The following is a 17,224-nucleotide window of genomic DNA, read 5'->3' on the forward strand; positions in this document are numbered from 1 at the left end:
GACTACCCCTGGGACAACTCCCCCCCTAAAACAACTACTCCCCGGACAACCACCCCAGACAACTACCCCCTACGACAACCAGTCCTCTAGGACACCTACCTCCCCCGGACGACTATCCTAGGGGCTAGTTGTCCGGTTTGGTTGTCCGGTGATAGTTGTCCTAAAGGGGTAGTTGTCCTTGGGGGTAGTTGTCCGGGTGTAGTTGTCCAGGGGGTAGTCGTCCTAGAGGGTGGTTGCCCTAGGAGGTAAGTGTCCTAGGGGGTAGATGTCCTATAGAGGGTTATTGACTGGGGGTGGTTATCCGGGGGTGGATGTCCAGGGTGTAGGTGTCCGGATTCGGTTAGAACCAGGAGAGCATATGGGCGCGATACAATCAATGACTTAGCCACGTGTTCGATGGTCATGCAGCTTGATGTTGTTCAATGACTGATTTAATAGCTCAGTAGACGGCAAATAGCCTTCAAGATGTAGTTTGTTATCGAAGGGAGGGTGTGTGTGTGTGTGTGTGTGTGTGTGTGGGGAGGGGGGTTCTTCTTTACACGCTCATGACTTCCTGCCGCTTCCTCTTATTTTACATCTTAATTTCATTGTCAAAACGATCGCACATACTTTTGAGAAATCAGCTCAAGGTCAAGACCCGCGCATTCAAGTTAACACAGTGATTTAGTGAACTTCTTTCTGGTATTCACTTTCATTTGTAGGCGACAAAGTTGCCAATTCGAGCTGTTAATTTAATGGATATTGTATTTTACTGGAAAATAACGGGAAAAGGACCTGCCCGAATGGCAAGTTGACTGCATATACGTAGAGATGAATTCTCCTGGCTGACACGTGCTCTAAGACGAGTGCAAGAAAAATAAATTTGAGTGAAAAAATGATTGATTTGACCGGGAAAACCTATTATCGAGGAATAAACACTCTTGCCAATTTTATTTTATTTCTTTCCTTTTGAAGGGGGAAGAAAATTCAGATTTTTATCGGTGATGGCGCTATTATAGTACCATCAAAGAGCTATATTAGTTCCATGAGTACCATAAATATAAATATACGTTTATGTCAGCAGAGAGGCAAAATCCTATAGAAAGATTTTTTATTGTACAGTGCTTGATCTTTTATTGACCTAGGCCTATTCATGACATCCAGTATATACCTGTAGGCCAATTCGACTTGTTTACAAAGATTGACAATGATTGATAATATACGTAGAGCATTGTAGGGAATTTCGGCTTTATTGATACCATTTTAGTAAGCAATGCCGATATTCTCTTTAAAATAGCCATCACATGTTATTTAAAGGAGATGGGCGTCAACAGCAAACAGGCTATATTCTACCAGCACTTCCACTTTCTTCCTTATTCATTTGGTGTTATATTTCTGGAAACATGACGTCAGCAGGATTTATGATTCACTGTTTATCAGGGATGTACTTGTTTTTGCCCCTGTGCAGACATACTATTTTTCTCCGTCTGGTTCATCAGGCGGTAGTGAAAGAAGCTCCGCATAGCCTTGTATTGCATGGTAGTGTGTGCGCGGGAAACGTAACTATGAAATTATTTCGGCTTAATACACTGTCGGTCAGCAAGGGTCAAGTTCGAAGAATGAACGAGGTCATCGTCTCGACATCGTCTGCACTAGACCGCCTAAATGCGGACGTGTGCAATGAGGAACCCATAAAACCCCATCTTTACCAAACGACTGGAACAGCGAGCTGGCGAGTTGTGCGTGTCCGTGCTCTACGTTGAGATACATAATCATATATTTATGCATGTTTATTAATGCCTGGTGTAGCGATCGTGGTGACACAATGGAGCTAACACTTCCGGACGATTGCCGTTCTACAAAAGATATACAGGATCATAATTCTGAGGGATTACTGGGAGATATATACAGAGAAGGATAGCCATTTAGCCAACATCTATTCACTTCAGTACATCGCACAATAAAACATACATGCATGTAGGATGATCTCAAAACATCCAAACCGCACAGTCCAACATTGAACCGACTTGATGTTGTGCAACGTTACTTCAGTTCCAGAAAGCTTGACCACAATCTTTGACCCAAGGATTTTTGAACTTACAGCGAAGAAAAAAGAAGATTTGAGGTTTCCATCCGTCTGAACGATGAGGTGCATGAGTAGGACACGTTGCTCATGGCTGATCGTTATTATCATATCGTCTGTGGCACTTTCTTGGTTATATCTCACGCATTCTAAACAAGGTAAGACGTCAATTGGTTATTGTGCTGCAAAAGTTTGTCGGAACTGCAAATATCACAATTACTGAGTAATCATAGTCTTTTGAAAGTCAAGCCTTAATAATAAGATGCCCATTTTAGGACAGAAAGGGGGAGGGTGGGGTACTACCATTCTGCCCCCCCCCCTTTAAGCACGTTCTCGCATTATTTATTGCTCCCCCTTAAAAACAGGCTGAATTTCCGCTGCTCGGTTAACCTCGTGTATTTATTTATAGTAACCCATCGACAGAGGCACTTGATTGTAATTCTATACCCGTGTCTCATGCACATGACCATATAACGGGGGATCCCTTGATAATAAGATTACATGTCCTTAAGATAACTTTTGATCATATGAACTTAACCTGTTGACCTTACATGACCTTCTGACAGGATGTATTTCAATCACATCAAATTCATCCGTTTGGTTTCCTGTCCGAGTACAGTGACCTACTTTATTTTAAATGGCATTCCCATTTTGATAGGGAGTACAAAAGCGAAGAAAAGCGATATCAAGCAAAGTTAAATTAGACCCCTACTTGGGATTATATCTCATTCCTTCCTCACCTCGCTATTTAAAAAAAACTGCAAACTTTGCATCAGCTTCATTATTTCTTATATCCACTACAAATCGGAAAAACATTTCACGAATTATGTTAGGGTTTACCCGACTTCTTTGACACCTTTAACCGTCTGCTACAGACCTTGTCACGTAGCCAAGTTGAACCACACATGCTGATGAAATTGTAGTTAACATAATACAATTACAAGTACACGTATCCGTTAAGACTTTATGTGATACGAGAAACAGACGACGGGAACGGGATGACAGATGCAGATGAAGAGAAAGAATATATTAAGTGGAATATATTGAGGGGACTTTGATAACAACTGAGATACAGTCTCAACTGTCCGTTTAAAGAAAAGGTTGAGTTCTGGGAAGAGATGAACAATAATTTTATGAGCGTTTTCATTGTTATTATGCAAATGTGGAAGAACATCAGATAAACAATGTTTCCTGAAAAAACATGGCTCTTCAAATGCTTTCATATTCTAAATATGGCATGTAACAACATAAAAATCGAGACGAATTTGTATGCCACGTGTCCGTGTAGCCCCGTATACACCTTTCTGTGTATAGTACTTGTAAATTTACCAAGACTTGGCCAAATTTCTTATCATTTTGATGATTCCAGAACCTTACAGTACATACCAATACTTTTATGCTATAGATGACCTTTTGTGATCGATTCAACACCGTTTCTTTCACAATACGATGGCATGACCAGAACTCAACTTTATTTTTAAGCCCACCGCACACTATACAATCTAACTATATATACTTACTTACTTACTTTTTATACTTGTTTGTTGAGGCTTGAAGCATCAGCTTATGAGCCCATCATGACAATCGCAGCATTATTACGTTGATAAGGGTTATATTTGAGAGGATGGTGATGCCAATGCTTTTCTAGTTCAGATTTGAAGCGGTTAATAGATGGCGCTTGGACTGTCGATTTGGGTAGCCCGTTCCAGTTGTTAATTGATTTAGTTTTGTATTTTATTGAAATATATTTATTCAGGATAACAAGAATCAGATAAACATTGTAGATACAAAATCTGTTTTATATCATGGTCCTGAACAGGATAAAAATGTAGTACACGGAAATATAAATAATGAATATCACCAAAGCTCACAAGCAAAGGTAAGAACAGTATAAAACTAACATATAAACATAATACGCATTAAAAGTAGTAAAAAGCACATAACAAAAAACAAAAACGACAATGTAATAATTGAAATTAACAGCGAACAAAACATCAAATCACTTTAATAAAAGGCATTAAAATATCACCATAAAATAGAAGAGGAGAAAAGATTTAAGGAAACTGGTAAAGGGTAAAGGAGGAAAGAGGGAAAGAAAGAAAGAGGGGAGAAGGAAATGGAGAGAGAGAAAGAGAGAGAGAGAGAGAGAGAGAGAGAAATAAGCCATGTCAAAGCAGTAAAAATGAATCGGCATTGTATCACACAGGTTTAAAAAAATTGTTTAAAAACATCGATAGATTTAGCATTTTGAAAAGCAGAAGGTAAACTATTCCAGATTTTACCTCCAGCGTATCTAAAACAATTCTTAAAACATTCAAGATTAGGCTTGGGTAAAACAACATTCAGCGTATTGGCAAGTCTAGTGTTAAAACCATGTCTGTCAAAAACCATTTCCACTTCATTGCATAATCGTACTGGGGCTTTTCCATGAATACAGTTGTACATACATGATAAAATAGTTCCGTCTAGTATCAATGGATTGCCATTTTAACGAATTCATTATATTCAAGCTATTTACATCATAATCGAAATTCCCTACGACAATACGTGCAGCTCTTTTTTGTAGTCTTAAAAGAATATTTCTGTTTTGTAAAGAACAGTTTCCCCATACGGAACAAGAATAATCTAAGATTGGCTGTATGGTACATTTGTATATTTTATTCAAAATGGAAGAGCTTTAAAAAACTGAGCTTTCTCAAAGTAAAAATCTTATAACTTAATGATTTGGTAAGAGATTTAATGTGGATATCCCAAGATAATCTATCATCAATTTCAATCCCTAAATATCTGATACTTCTTACTTGTTCTATTGTTTCAGTATCAATATGCACCTTCAGACTTAATTCATCGTTACCTCGTGTGTTACTACTCAACAGCATACCATTACTCTTATTAGTATTAATTACGTAATCTATTTTTACAATACCATTCATTTATAGGATATAAATCTGCTTGGAGCTTAGATGTAATGACATTAATATCCATATCAGAAACATATAAGACAACATCCTCAGCGTATATATTACATGTACTCAACCGTAAGCAATCAGTTATATCATTTATAAAAACAAGAAAGAGGGAGGGGCCTAAAATACTCCCCTGAGGAATTCCTATAGTAATGTCCTTTGTTTCGGACAGTTTACCATGACAATAAACTGCTTGTTTCCGACCAGATAAAAAACTAGAAAACCATTTAAGTTCAGTATTTAAAATACCATACTTATTCAATTTGGACAACAAAAGTTCATGGTCAATACAATCAAAACATTTTGAAATATCAAGAAAACATGCACCAACTTTTTCCTTTTCTTTAAAAGATTCGTACCAATCATCAATGACTCTATGTAAACATGTATTAGTTGAATGATTTGGAATTGATCGTATTATATACGCTCTGATTTTAAAAGCATTTGCAAAAGCATTTGATACGAACGTTCAAACATGAACAAATCAAAGGTCTGAATAGTCATATAATTAATAAAATGAAAACTCCAGGGGATTTCATGCTTCCTTAGAACAGAAAAGGCTATAAATCGGCTAAAAACCGTAGTAACGTCGGACCAGTAGTATACTGCGATCGTCTAGGATTAGAAACCGATTCGGCTTTTTATCCAGTTTACTCTGACTAGAAGAGTTAAATGCACTAAAGTTTCGGCTGTTAGCATTCTTATTATTAAACTTCCATGGCTAATAATATCGCAATTTCTTTGAAAATCGGATCGCAGGAGGATCGTACAGTGCGAACATCTCAACTTTGTATGTAAAAGGGGGATACATGTCTCTAAAAGTGCTTATTAGCTAAAAGGGTCTCTAAAATGTCTCTAAAAGTGCTGATCGCCGGAAAGTGGCGTGATGGATCAGGTGTTCCCTATGTTTTAAGATCTAATCGACTAACAAGAGACGAGGTCATGTAAGGTTATGTTATACTACTGTATTTGTATAATTATCATTTTGTTGCCATTTCTCTTCCATACATTTGCCAGGTTACTTAGCTCCCAAAGAAATAAACTTTTTGTTTATGACAGAGATTGTATTATACAGTAGTCTTGCGTGTGCACCATGTGAGAGACAAGGATGATTGAGGAGTCCTGAAAAGGACTCTCGGTAATCTTTCTTGAGGGTGTGTAGTCCTGAAAAGGACTGTTGGTGAAGTCTTAAAAAAGACTGTTGGTGAAGTCTTAAAAAAGACTGTTGGTTATCTTTCTTAGCTTATAGTTCTAAGGAGAATTATAGCGCTTGGAGAGGATGAGTGGCAGGAGTGGCTCGACGTTTCCAACAGGTTGACTATCCGTCGTCAGGAGTCAGGACCCAGGAGTCTCTCCTTCTAAGACTTTAATTCACCGAATATTAATTTTGCAGAAGCGTGCATTAAGAAAGTCTACTTTCGTTCCCACACTAACCGCTTATTTTTACAAGACAAAATTCTTAAACTTGATAAATCGTATTCTTGGTACCTCGGTATCTTTATGTTCTAACTGAACAATAACGAGTTACCTCTCCCGATTTCCTCCATTTTCCAAAAAAAATAACGAGATACATTCATACCCCACAAAACAGTCGAACCACTTCCACACTCCTCGTATGAGAACAGCTTTCGCACAAAAACAATTATTTACACCGGTCCAGTATTTTGGAATAACATAGATCCATCTCTTAAACAAAGTACCAGTCTATACACATTTAAAAAGAAGATAAAGATTAAACTTTTAAACACATACATGATCGATTCTCGGTTTGTTTGACTCTCGACCCAATCTCTTTCACCCTCTTTTTACTGATCTAATTTCCCTTTTCTAGAGCTTTTGCAATCATTCATTTTCCCTTTTTGTATCTTTCGTTCTTTTTGCCTTTTCCTATTTTCCTCCATTTTTATTATTATTTTTTCCCCAATTTTTTAAAGAATTTCTTATAATAATAATATTGGATTCTTATATAGCGCACGTATCGACCTTGCAAGGTCCTCAAGGCGCTCCAACATTACCCGGCTATGCTAGGCTGCCGATTTCAACGCTCACAGCATTAAAGGAATTCCATCCTACCGGTACCCATTTAACACCTGGGTGTAGAGTGGCAAATGTAGATCAATGTATTGCCATAGGACATTAGTGCCGCGGCGTGACTCGAACCGCGGACCTTGTGATCGACAGTCCGGCGACGTATCCACTCATCCACGACACCTCTACACCTTAGTTACATATTTTTCTATTTATTGATTTCCAAGCATACTTTGTTCATGTTATATTGTAAAACAGCATCTGAGGAACTAACATTTCAACAAGCTCTGCTTCCAGTTAGTTCCTCTTTTCTCGTGCTATATCCAACATCTTTGTCGTTTCATTGCATATTTTTTGTGATATAATTATTCTTGTATTATGTTTTGCATGAGAAATAAAATCATTTTGAATCAAACAATAAAAAAATAAAAAAACACACGAACAAACAAATCAAAATAAAATAGCAACTCCGCCAACAGCTAAAAAGCAAAGAGATGAAAAAAATATCCCTGACAAGTAAAATCCGATAGTGGACAATGTTCCCTGTTATTTGGTGAGATTATTTCTGTTCTCGATGTTGAAGGGCAACCAATATTGGCTATACATATTGTCAGAGCCGAAAACAGGGTATTTTTAAACCAGGAAATGTAATGTTTCCATTGTAGTTAATATCGTGGGTTAACTAATCATCAATAGTAAGCTTCATGCAATATTAAATTTATATAACATTGTTGAGACAAATAAATGCAAATTTATCAGTAGAACCGATATATGCCACGCCTCCTATTTCACAATGGACCATTTTCATTAAATAGTACGTTCGAAAGCTGTAGGCCTATAAGTACAAATGAATAGACAAATATCTCCGAGGTATCATATAACATGTGCATCTTCTCAACTCCAGATGTATTTCCTGAAATCCACAACTCCGTGTCACGTGAAAAATGCCCATGTGCTTCTGGAGCCAGGATGAGCACTGACGATGAACCCAATTTGGCTTATAACAAGCCCAACGAATCGCAGACACTGACTGTAGTAAAGCAATGCGGATCACGCTATGGGAAAGCGGTTCTAAAAGACGTAAGTTTTGTAAAGTATTTTTGAAATAGTATTCAGAATGAAGGACGCCATTTATAAGAGTAATAATAATTTTAGCTTCAAATTTGGGGAGATGATTGAATTTAATTCAATTATTGTTTTCAAAAGTTTGCACACACACACATATATCCCCACCAAAGAAATGCGTAAAAGATTTCAACGTATCCAGGGGCGTCATAATTATTGGAGGGGGGGGGGGGGGTAGTGAGCACTTAATTCCCCCCCCCCCCCCCATTTGAAAAAAAGTGCAGACCAATATTTCGGGGGGGGGAGGGACTAAAAAAACAAACATTTTACCCCCGACATTTGTTTTTTTTTGGCCAGCCCAAGGGTGGAGGGGGTTGATCCGCCCCTGCACCTATAATAATTGTATCAAGTAATACGAACGTGATTTCTATAATAGGTAATACAACATGGAATTGAAATTGCTATTGAGTTGATTTCTTGTAAGTCTTTCTAATCGCGTTGAACTTGATTTGAAAATGTTGATGACTTCTCGGAAATATATCCTTTTTCACTATGACTCTTTTCTGACCATGTACCGTCTTCGAACCCGAAGGACATCACTGTAGTCTACAACCGAGTCCCGAAGTGTGGCAGTAGAGCGCTCCTTCAGTGTGTCAAGAGCTTGGTGAAGAAAAACCAAATTCGTGGTCCTATACCCATGGTACCCCCGACATTCAAGGTGAGGGTTCAAGGTCGGTGTTATCAATTAATTTTTCATTGTGGTGGTGTATCCAGCTTAGGGTGAAGCAAGCCTCAACCCCTCTCGGTGAAGATGAGGAAGAAGAAGAACAAGATGAACAAGAAGAACAAGAACATGTAGAATAAAAAGAAGTAGAAGTAAACGAAGAGGTAGCAGAAGAAGTAGTAGAGGTAAACTAAGAAGAAGAAGAAGAAAAAGAAATAGAAGAAGAAAAAGAAAAAGAAATAGAAGAAGAAAAAGAAAAGAGCCCTTTAAAAAAAATCTTGCAATGGGTCCACATCGAGAGGGGTTATTTAAGTGCATTGCCCCCCCCCCTCCAATTTATCACCATCTGTATCCGCCTCTGCACTGGTTTCATTCGCCTTCATTTATTTTCTATAGATAGAACAGTTTCGACTTTTGAGCCAACTTGAATTCGCCCACATACATGTACATACCAACAAAAGTCGGGTAATGGTTTCGAATCGTAACATGCCTAGTTTATGATGTTGAACCTTGGTGTGTGAACTCCATGCTTCGGTTTTGCTAAGTAATGTGTGAATACATTGCCAAGGCCTAACAGGTCGCTTCTGTTCCATTATTATTATTATTTTGTCACCCCCATCAAACATTGAAAAGGATAGTACCTTTTAATGAATATTTTTTCTTTCATTATTGAGTTGATTTGGGTGAAGAAAATGGTTGTATATAAACGTCGGATCCCGGCCGTTAACTGCGATAGGTGCTTTTTGACTGACAAGCAGTTTTAGTCAGTCGTCCAGGCGCGTACGCAGGGGGGGGGGGGGGGGATGTTTGGGGGGTTAAACCCCCCCTTTGGTATTATTATGTGTGTAAACCCCCCTAAAAAAAAACCTAAAACCCCCCCCCCCTTTGTTTTTTTTTAATTATTAAAAAAAAAAAAAAAAAAAAAAAAATTACCCCCATGGCTGACCTAAGAAAGGTGACCTTATCCCCCCCCAACGGAGCAAAATGTCAAATTTTCAAATTTCGAGACCCCCCCCCCCAAAAAAAAGTGCCCTCTTAACCCCCCCCCCCCCCCCCCCCCACTCAGCGACTTTTTGGCCGGCGCGATTTTCAAATTTTCCTGAGTCGTTGCGAAATTTTGGACCCGATTTTAAACCCCCCCCCCCCCCCCTTGAAAAAATCCTGCGTACGCCACTGCAGTCGTCTGAGAAGATAACAAAAAAGGAACCGAGTCATGAACTCAAGATCTGATGCTAGGATATTTTCCATATCGAGTTGCATGGTTCAGATCAACAAACCAAAAACAGCACAGAGGGCGTAGAGTCAGTCCAACAATTGAGGGGGGCACTGACATGAAGGGGGACTGGTTATTCTATGAAATGAAATGGGAATTCACAAGGCTACTGATGGTTGAGGTGGTTGTTGGAATGGTCCCGTCTTCTTTTCTCGCCTTTGTCTACTGTTTCTTTCCTCTTTTCTCATGTTTTAATTTTTGACCATTCTTATGGGGCGTGTCCCCTGTGCCTTCTTGTAAATACGCCACTAACTTCACACACATGTATATCAGCGGTTAAATCTAAATTGAATTACGATTGATGTTGAGAATGATATTGGAACATGGTGAGAAAGGTTGACAGATAGGTTTGCGATCAGCGGGATGTGACAACTTTTAGTGATGTGATTTTATTCCTGTAGTTGAACCCAAAAGAACATGACACGAGATTAGAAAAGTGTTCATGGCGAATGATATAGTTACGGAATCTGGACAAATCAGCGAATTCCATCTATTAATCAATACATCAACCAACAAACCCAATAGCAATTCCATCAACTAACAAACCATCACATGTACCCTGAACCATCCAATTACCACGATCATCGAAAAATCAATCATTAAACCATATTGCGAGCATATACTAACCAAGTAGCCATTTAACCAACCAACCAGCTGACTCACGATCGATAAGATATCCAAGAAATAATTCACTCATTATCCAATTAACTGAGCAATCAACCCCAACCTACATACCAATCATAATCCAATGAACCAACCCTAAAATCGAACGACCAGCCGCCCATCCAACAAAAAGTCTTATCAACCTGTAACCACTTAACTATCAACTGTTAACTATTAACCAATCACCCACCCAAAGGTACCTACCGACCATTCGAAATGCATGAACCACAAATGTTTATCGTACACAATTTATTATATTTTGTATGTTAAAATTAATAAAATTATTAAGGCATAAATATTCTTAATGAATGAACGTCCAACGCCCAAACAGCAACAACTGACCACTTCAATATCTTTTCCTTTATCACTACCATTAGGCTGAACTGGCTCTCTTGACACGCACAGTTGAAGGGGTTAGGTCACAAAGGAGGGCGTTCCTCGAAGGCCATGTCCGATTCAATCACTTTCAAGAGTAAGTCCGTCGATTCCATTTATTTTTCAGAGTTTTATGTTAAAGAAGTTTTGAACATTGACTTGTAAAATGTCTCGGGTAGTCTTGAAAATACATTGTATTGAAGGGTTAAAACACATCAATTTTGTATCATTGTTTACTAAGGCAATATTATGGTATTGCAATGTAAAAGAGGTTTAGTCATACAGTGTATTTATCTTCTCTCATAGCTATTTACTTAAATCTTATCAGTCAGAGATTTAATTTTAGTCAAAACAAATCATCGATTCTTGAAGAAAACATGAGTATTTTAACTCCTGATGGGGCTACACTGTTGAAATAAAACGAAATAAATAAATAAATATTAATAGTCAAGTGATATTTTTGAAGGGTTATTAGCCTGGGGACTCAAAATATTTCCTCCGATGTCATGTGAGAAGTGTTTTCATTAACTCTGATAAATTAGGTTAGGCCTTATTCAATGTACACAATATGATGAAATACCATTTGACACAAATTCACACTAACACAATTCAGTGGTGTAATGGTAGGCCGATTTATCCTGCGAAAGTACCGAATCGTCGGCGTACACGCTTCTGTCATATTCGGAACACGCTAAATGCGCAGAGTGACAACCTATATGCTACAAACATCGCTTTTATGAACTGAATTTTTCATTTTTCTTTATGTATTGTATTTCGCTGCAGTGAGAGGGTGCATTACATCAACATGATCCGAGATCCGCTGAATCGCTTGGTGTCCAGTTTCTATTTCAACCGCCACGGTGACGGGTTGCTCTCTCCTCGACAACTCGCTGACGTCCGGAACAGAACCAAGCCAGAGGTCATTGATGAGGTCAGTTGAGGTCAATCACCTGCGGTTACGTAGAAGAAGAGAACTGTGCGATAATTACTAATATTTCCAAAGATTTGTAGTATCTCTTTGGTATTTCCATGTACATTTTTAACGGTGTCACCCTTTTTAAAACTAGCGAACTGATCCTAGTCGTAATTGCCATGTAGGAAAGGGGGATGCCGATTCTTTGCCGAAATGTCGTCTCACTTTTTAAGAACTGAAAACAGCGTGTACACGATATTGGATCAGCCAAAACTTTAAACCATGTTTTAAAATATGCAAAAATATCATTAATAGTGTAATCTAACTCTAAATAATGAAAGTCATCAATTTTTGCGATATCAGCGAACGCTCACTTAGGTCGGTGCCCGTGCGGAAAACGCCCGGGCACCGAGCGCATTTTAGAGCCCCGCCGATCACCGGCCAGCCGCCGGGCAATTTCTTTAAAATCAGCTGGTGGGAGACCGCTCGGGAATCGGTGGGTCATCAGTCGGTCATTGCCGGGATCGCTGAGGCTCTACAGCCTGGACGACTTCTCCAAAAATCGTTGGGCGATGCCTAAATTCCAGCGGCGACCGAGCAGGCTACTAATCGGTCGGTCGCCGCTCTGAGTTGTGACCATAGCTTAAAACAGCGGCGTTTTTTAATATCATAAAGACATAAAGTCTAATACGCTTCACATTTCTATTTCAGATATACCAGAAAGCTCAGTAAATACACACATTTGCCATTTATTTACAAGTAACAAAAACGGCGGTTTACCTCGCTATAGTTATCTGACCAAGCCTTAACTCTTTTGTTTTATGTAGACCTTTGATGAATGCGTCAGTCATGAAAGGTTATCACGCACCGTTACCTCGTTTTATCTGACCAAGCCTTAACTCTAATGTTTTATGTAGACCTTTGATGAATGCGTCAGTCATGAAAGGTTATCATGTACCGTTACCTCGTTTATATCTGACCAAGCCTTAACTCTTATGTTTTATGTAGACCTTTGATGAATGCGTCAGTCATGAAAGGTTATCACGCACCGTTACCTCGTTTTATCTGACCAAGCCTTAACTCTTATGTTTTATGTAGACCTTTGAAGAATGCGTCAGTCATGAAAGGTTATCATGTACCGTTACCTCGTTTATATCTGACCAAGCCTTAACTCTTATGTTTTATGTAGACCTTTGATGAATGCGTCAGTCATGAAAGGTTATCATGCACAGGACCTCAAGTCTTAAGCTACGTGATCGGATTCTTCTGTGGGTTCCATCCTAGGTGCAGGTAAAGAATTGTCTTTTCTTTTTCCATATTTAGTTAACCTCAATAAGAAAGATTATTATTGTGTTATAGTACTCGTGATGTGGTGTTGAATATTTTGATTGACAGCCCGCTGATTTCAATTAAGAAGCGCACTCACAAAAAAACAAAACAGATTGAACATTTTGAGGGAAAATTTGAAAATTGTTGAAGTCTCAATTAATTGTTTTAAATGAAGAACGATACTACTGGAAAACTCTTGTATCATTGTATCCCCCAAAACGCGTTTAGGCCATATTAGTAATGCAAGGTGTAAAGCTTTTTAGAGCTTTACAAATCTTACTTTAAAGCTTGCCTCTGAAGTGCTATTATTTGTTTTCTTGTATTTTGTCGTTATTATTACTGTTATTATGATTATTATCATCATTATCAACATCATCAGCGTCGTCACCATCATCATTATTAACATAACAAAAATCATTTTATTGTTGTTGTTGTTGTTGTTATTGGTATTTCTTCATAAATATATTATCAATATCAATATTAAAGGAAAGCAACACAGTGGACTTTAGACGAGGCAAAGCGGAACCTCGATTACTACACTGCAGTCGGTATCGTAGAGGAGTATAACTCATCTATGAGGGTACTGGAGTTTCTTTTTCCATCGATGTTTACAGGTTTAGTGAAGAGATACACTCGTCTGAGTAGAGACACAGGTAAGTGAAAAAGTGTTGACATACATGTATAGGCCCAATATAGCTGAATGCATGTAGATGGCATATAGAAGAAGAATGGATTAGGCCTTTAAAAAAAATGTATTGCCCTTTGCGACCGACCCCAAAATCATGAAATGTACGGTCGGCTTTAAATTTTTTTTTTTAAATTACCGTTTTTTTGAGAAAAATAATATCAGCCCAAAGAGGAAGAAAAAAGAAGAAAAAAAGTTTAAAATAGAAAATCCCGACCGACCGACCCATGTTTTGGCACCTAAAGGGCAATACAACAGCTTTTTTAAAAGGCTTTATGGGGAGAGAAAGAGTGTGGGCGAACTAGGTACAGAGGGCATGGGGACGCATACCTTATAGCAAGAAAAAAAAAGAAGAATAAGAAGGTACATGTAATAGGGAAAGGAAGTTGAAAAGGATACAAAACAACACTTACCTTACCCTTTGGACCTATTAATTTCATCCGTCCCAAGACCCAGTTATACATGTATTATGCAGCATTTGTCTTCAAATTATGATTTATTTATTTTTTCCTTGTTGGTTATTTGTTTCAAAGTAAAATCAAAATCCAGAGAAAGTTAAAAGTCCCTCCAATATCGTCTTGATGTGTTTTCGAATAGAAACCTACATTAACGTTCATAATATAAAGCTATTTCAGCATCCTATTCTGAAAAAGACCACACTTGACAATGACTAATAGTTCTTCTCTTCCTTTTCTCTCTCTTTCCTTTTCTCTCTCTTTCCTTTCTCTCTCTCTCTCTCTCTCATTCTCTCGCATTCTCTCTCTCTCTTTCTCTCTTTTTTTTTTCTCTCTCTCCCTCTCCCCCTCTATCTCCCTCGTTCGATTTCTAGATTTCCAGGTTAAAGCCCACGCTCACCGGTATGTCCCACCCTCTCCTAAAGTCAAGGCATATATGACAAAGAAGCTGAAACTAGAATATGAATTCTACGAGTATGCAAAATCAAGATTCGACATGCTACTGGACGAGTTGCATCTGAGAGACAGTGATGTGAGATGACGATGAAGAAGGTGGGCTAGGGACAATGAGCAATGTAAGGACTTGTCAAAAATATGAATAGAATTATGATGGAGATTGGATCGGAAAATACTATGTGCTATTATGTCAAAAGATTGATTGTAGCAAATGGAATCACGTTGGCCGGCTTACTTCGAATCAGTGGGTCGTCGCGTTCGGTCGGGTGGTCGCGTTACACCTTTTTTTAAACGAAGGATTTTTACGTCAATTGTCAGGTAAATTAGATCAGACCATTTGTAGATGAGTGAGGTTTATGTCACAAACATTACCCCCGATATTTGGTGAACAAAGGGGCATGTTTTCGCCAAAGGTCGGGTAACGCGACCAACTGACTCGACGCGATGACCCGATGATACGAAGTAAGCCTCTTTGGCCACATTTGTAGACGGAAGGATGATATGATTGAAAAGATAATTATGCAAGGACGCAGTGAAGGCCAAAGGAGACGAGGCAGGCAGAAGCTTGGTTGGCAGATGGAATAAGACAGGTAAAAGGTTTATCACTCGCCTTAGCCAACCGTATGGCTCAAGACAGAACATAGTGGAGAACCATCATCGGTCATGACTCATAGGACCACCATGGAGATCTCTAAGGAGATGACAGTCTATCGGAGAAGTATTCAGGAGACAGATATAAGAGAGAAAGAAGACTGAAAGGATCTTCCTATGCACCATCTCTTCAACCCAACCTGTTGGGGACAAGAAGACGAGTAAACGTCACCGGTGATCTGAGGCAAGTCAATTTGACTTATCTGTGATGGTTAGATGAAGAGCAAAGCTCACCATCTAGACCGACGAGATTGCGAGATGTCGTAATGTCGACTTGCCCTTAGCATCAGAAGACGAGTACAAAAGACAGGATAGTGGATCTCATTATTTGGACTTCCATGGGGACGGGATGTCGAGAGATCAAAGCCGAGATCATTGATGTCGTAAAATCAATCTTTTTGGTACCAGGAGACAACATTTTAAAATCATCTACACAAAGTCATGCCGGCTTCTAAGTTGTAAAACGGTACTTATGATGCAGGAGAGCTGAAAGAAGAAAGAGAAAACTTTGCAAATACGTTGTGATTTTAGATTTCTGTACCAGCCCAGTTGTATTTTCACTGAAATGACCATTTATTGAAATGAATCAATTCATATTGTTAGTTAATAGGTTATGCATTAATTGAAAACCAAATTTTTAACGTATTATGTTTACTATTAAAAAAAAACATCAAATCGTAATGGTACATTTTATTTTTAAGTATGAGGTTGGAATAAAATCCTGTTACAAAATATCAATTGTTAAATTATTTTTTTGTTAGAAGTCAAGAACTCTCCCCCTGAAACTGTAGCTTTCAAACAGTGACGTACTGGCACTGGAATTTATAATATTCTGAATCAAAAGGTAATGCTAAAACACCACTGAGAGGAGACACTACACTGATATTGGGTTAAAGATACTATGTCCCTTGTGCAGCCAACCTCAAATTCTGTAGAACTTTGCAGGAATTATGAATATGTCGTGTATGTCCTATCTGAGAAATTTAAACGTTAGCAGTATCCTTATATTTGAATTACGCAAGGAAACCCGTTTACTTGCTAGACTTCACTGTCAGACACTATTGCCAGTATTGAGTGACTGACTGGCTTTTTCTTCTTCTTTGGTAATAACATACATAAAATGAGCTGTAAAGGATTTTTCTACATCAATAACCCACTTCTTATAATGGCCATAATTAAACTGATTGATCTTTGCGCAGCATAAAACGTACGACCATGTGGTACAATGGTCTGAAAATCAAGACTATTACTTATTGGCTCTATAGCTCCTAAGTCAATTTGACAACTAATAGTCGTTATTTTCCCACTTAAAGACATTTTCAAGCCCCCCCCCCCCTTTTTTTTTAAAGAGGAGTTCTAAATTAGTATTATCTTTCAAATGCCATTGGAATTTAACCTTTTCATTTTTTTTTTGCCAGCAAAAGGGACATAGTACCTTTGAGGGAGCGCTGGCATCATGAAGGGGGGGGGGGGACACCGGTCTCACTCAGTGTGTGGAATACGAATTACCATGCATGGCTACTAATAAGGCTAATTATGGTTCAGGGGAAAGACGCAACCTATAACCATGAACATAAGA

The 17,224-nt window shown here is 38.5% G+C and overlaps 1 protein-coding gene across 1 annotated transcript; it reads left to right on the plus strand.

The window, feature by feature from the left end:
* Positions 1-1,427: 1,427 nt before the first annotated feature.
* LOC584399 (uronyl 2-sulfotransferase) lies at positions 1,428-16,379 on the plus strand. Its single transcript, XM_030995228.1, has 8 exons — positions 1,428-2,220; positions 7,961-8,136; positions 8,714-8,839; positions 11,159-11,253; positions 11,940-12,087; positions 13,259-13,359; positions 13,885-14,051; positions 14,913-16,379. The coding sequence occupies exons 1-8, from the start codon at positions 2,124-2,126 to the stop codon at positions 15,077-15,079; spliced, it is 1,077 nt and encodes a 358-aa protein (XP_030851088.1). The 5' UTR covers positions 1,428-2,123; the 3' UTR covers positions 15,080-16,379.
* The last annotated feature ends 845 nt before the right edge of the window (positions 16,380-17,224 follow it).

Source organism: Strongylocentrotus purpuratus, unplaced genomic scaffold (assembly GCF_000002235.5).
Source record: "Strongylocentrotus purpuratus isolate Spur 01 unplaced genomic scaffold, Spur_5.0 spur5_scaffold_21, whole genome shotgun sequence".
NCBI lineage: Eukaryota > Metazoa > Echinodermata > Echinoidea > Camarodonta > Strongylocentrotidae > Strongylocentrotus > Strongylocentrotus purpuratus.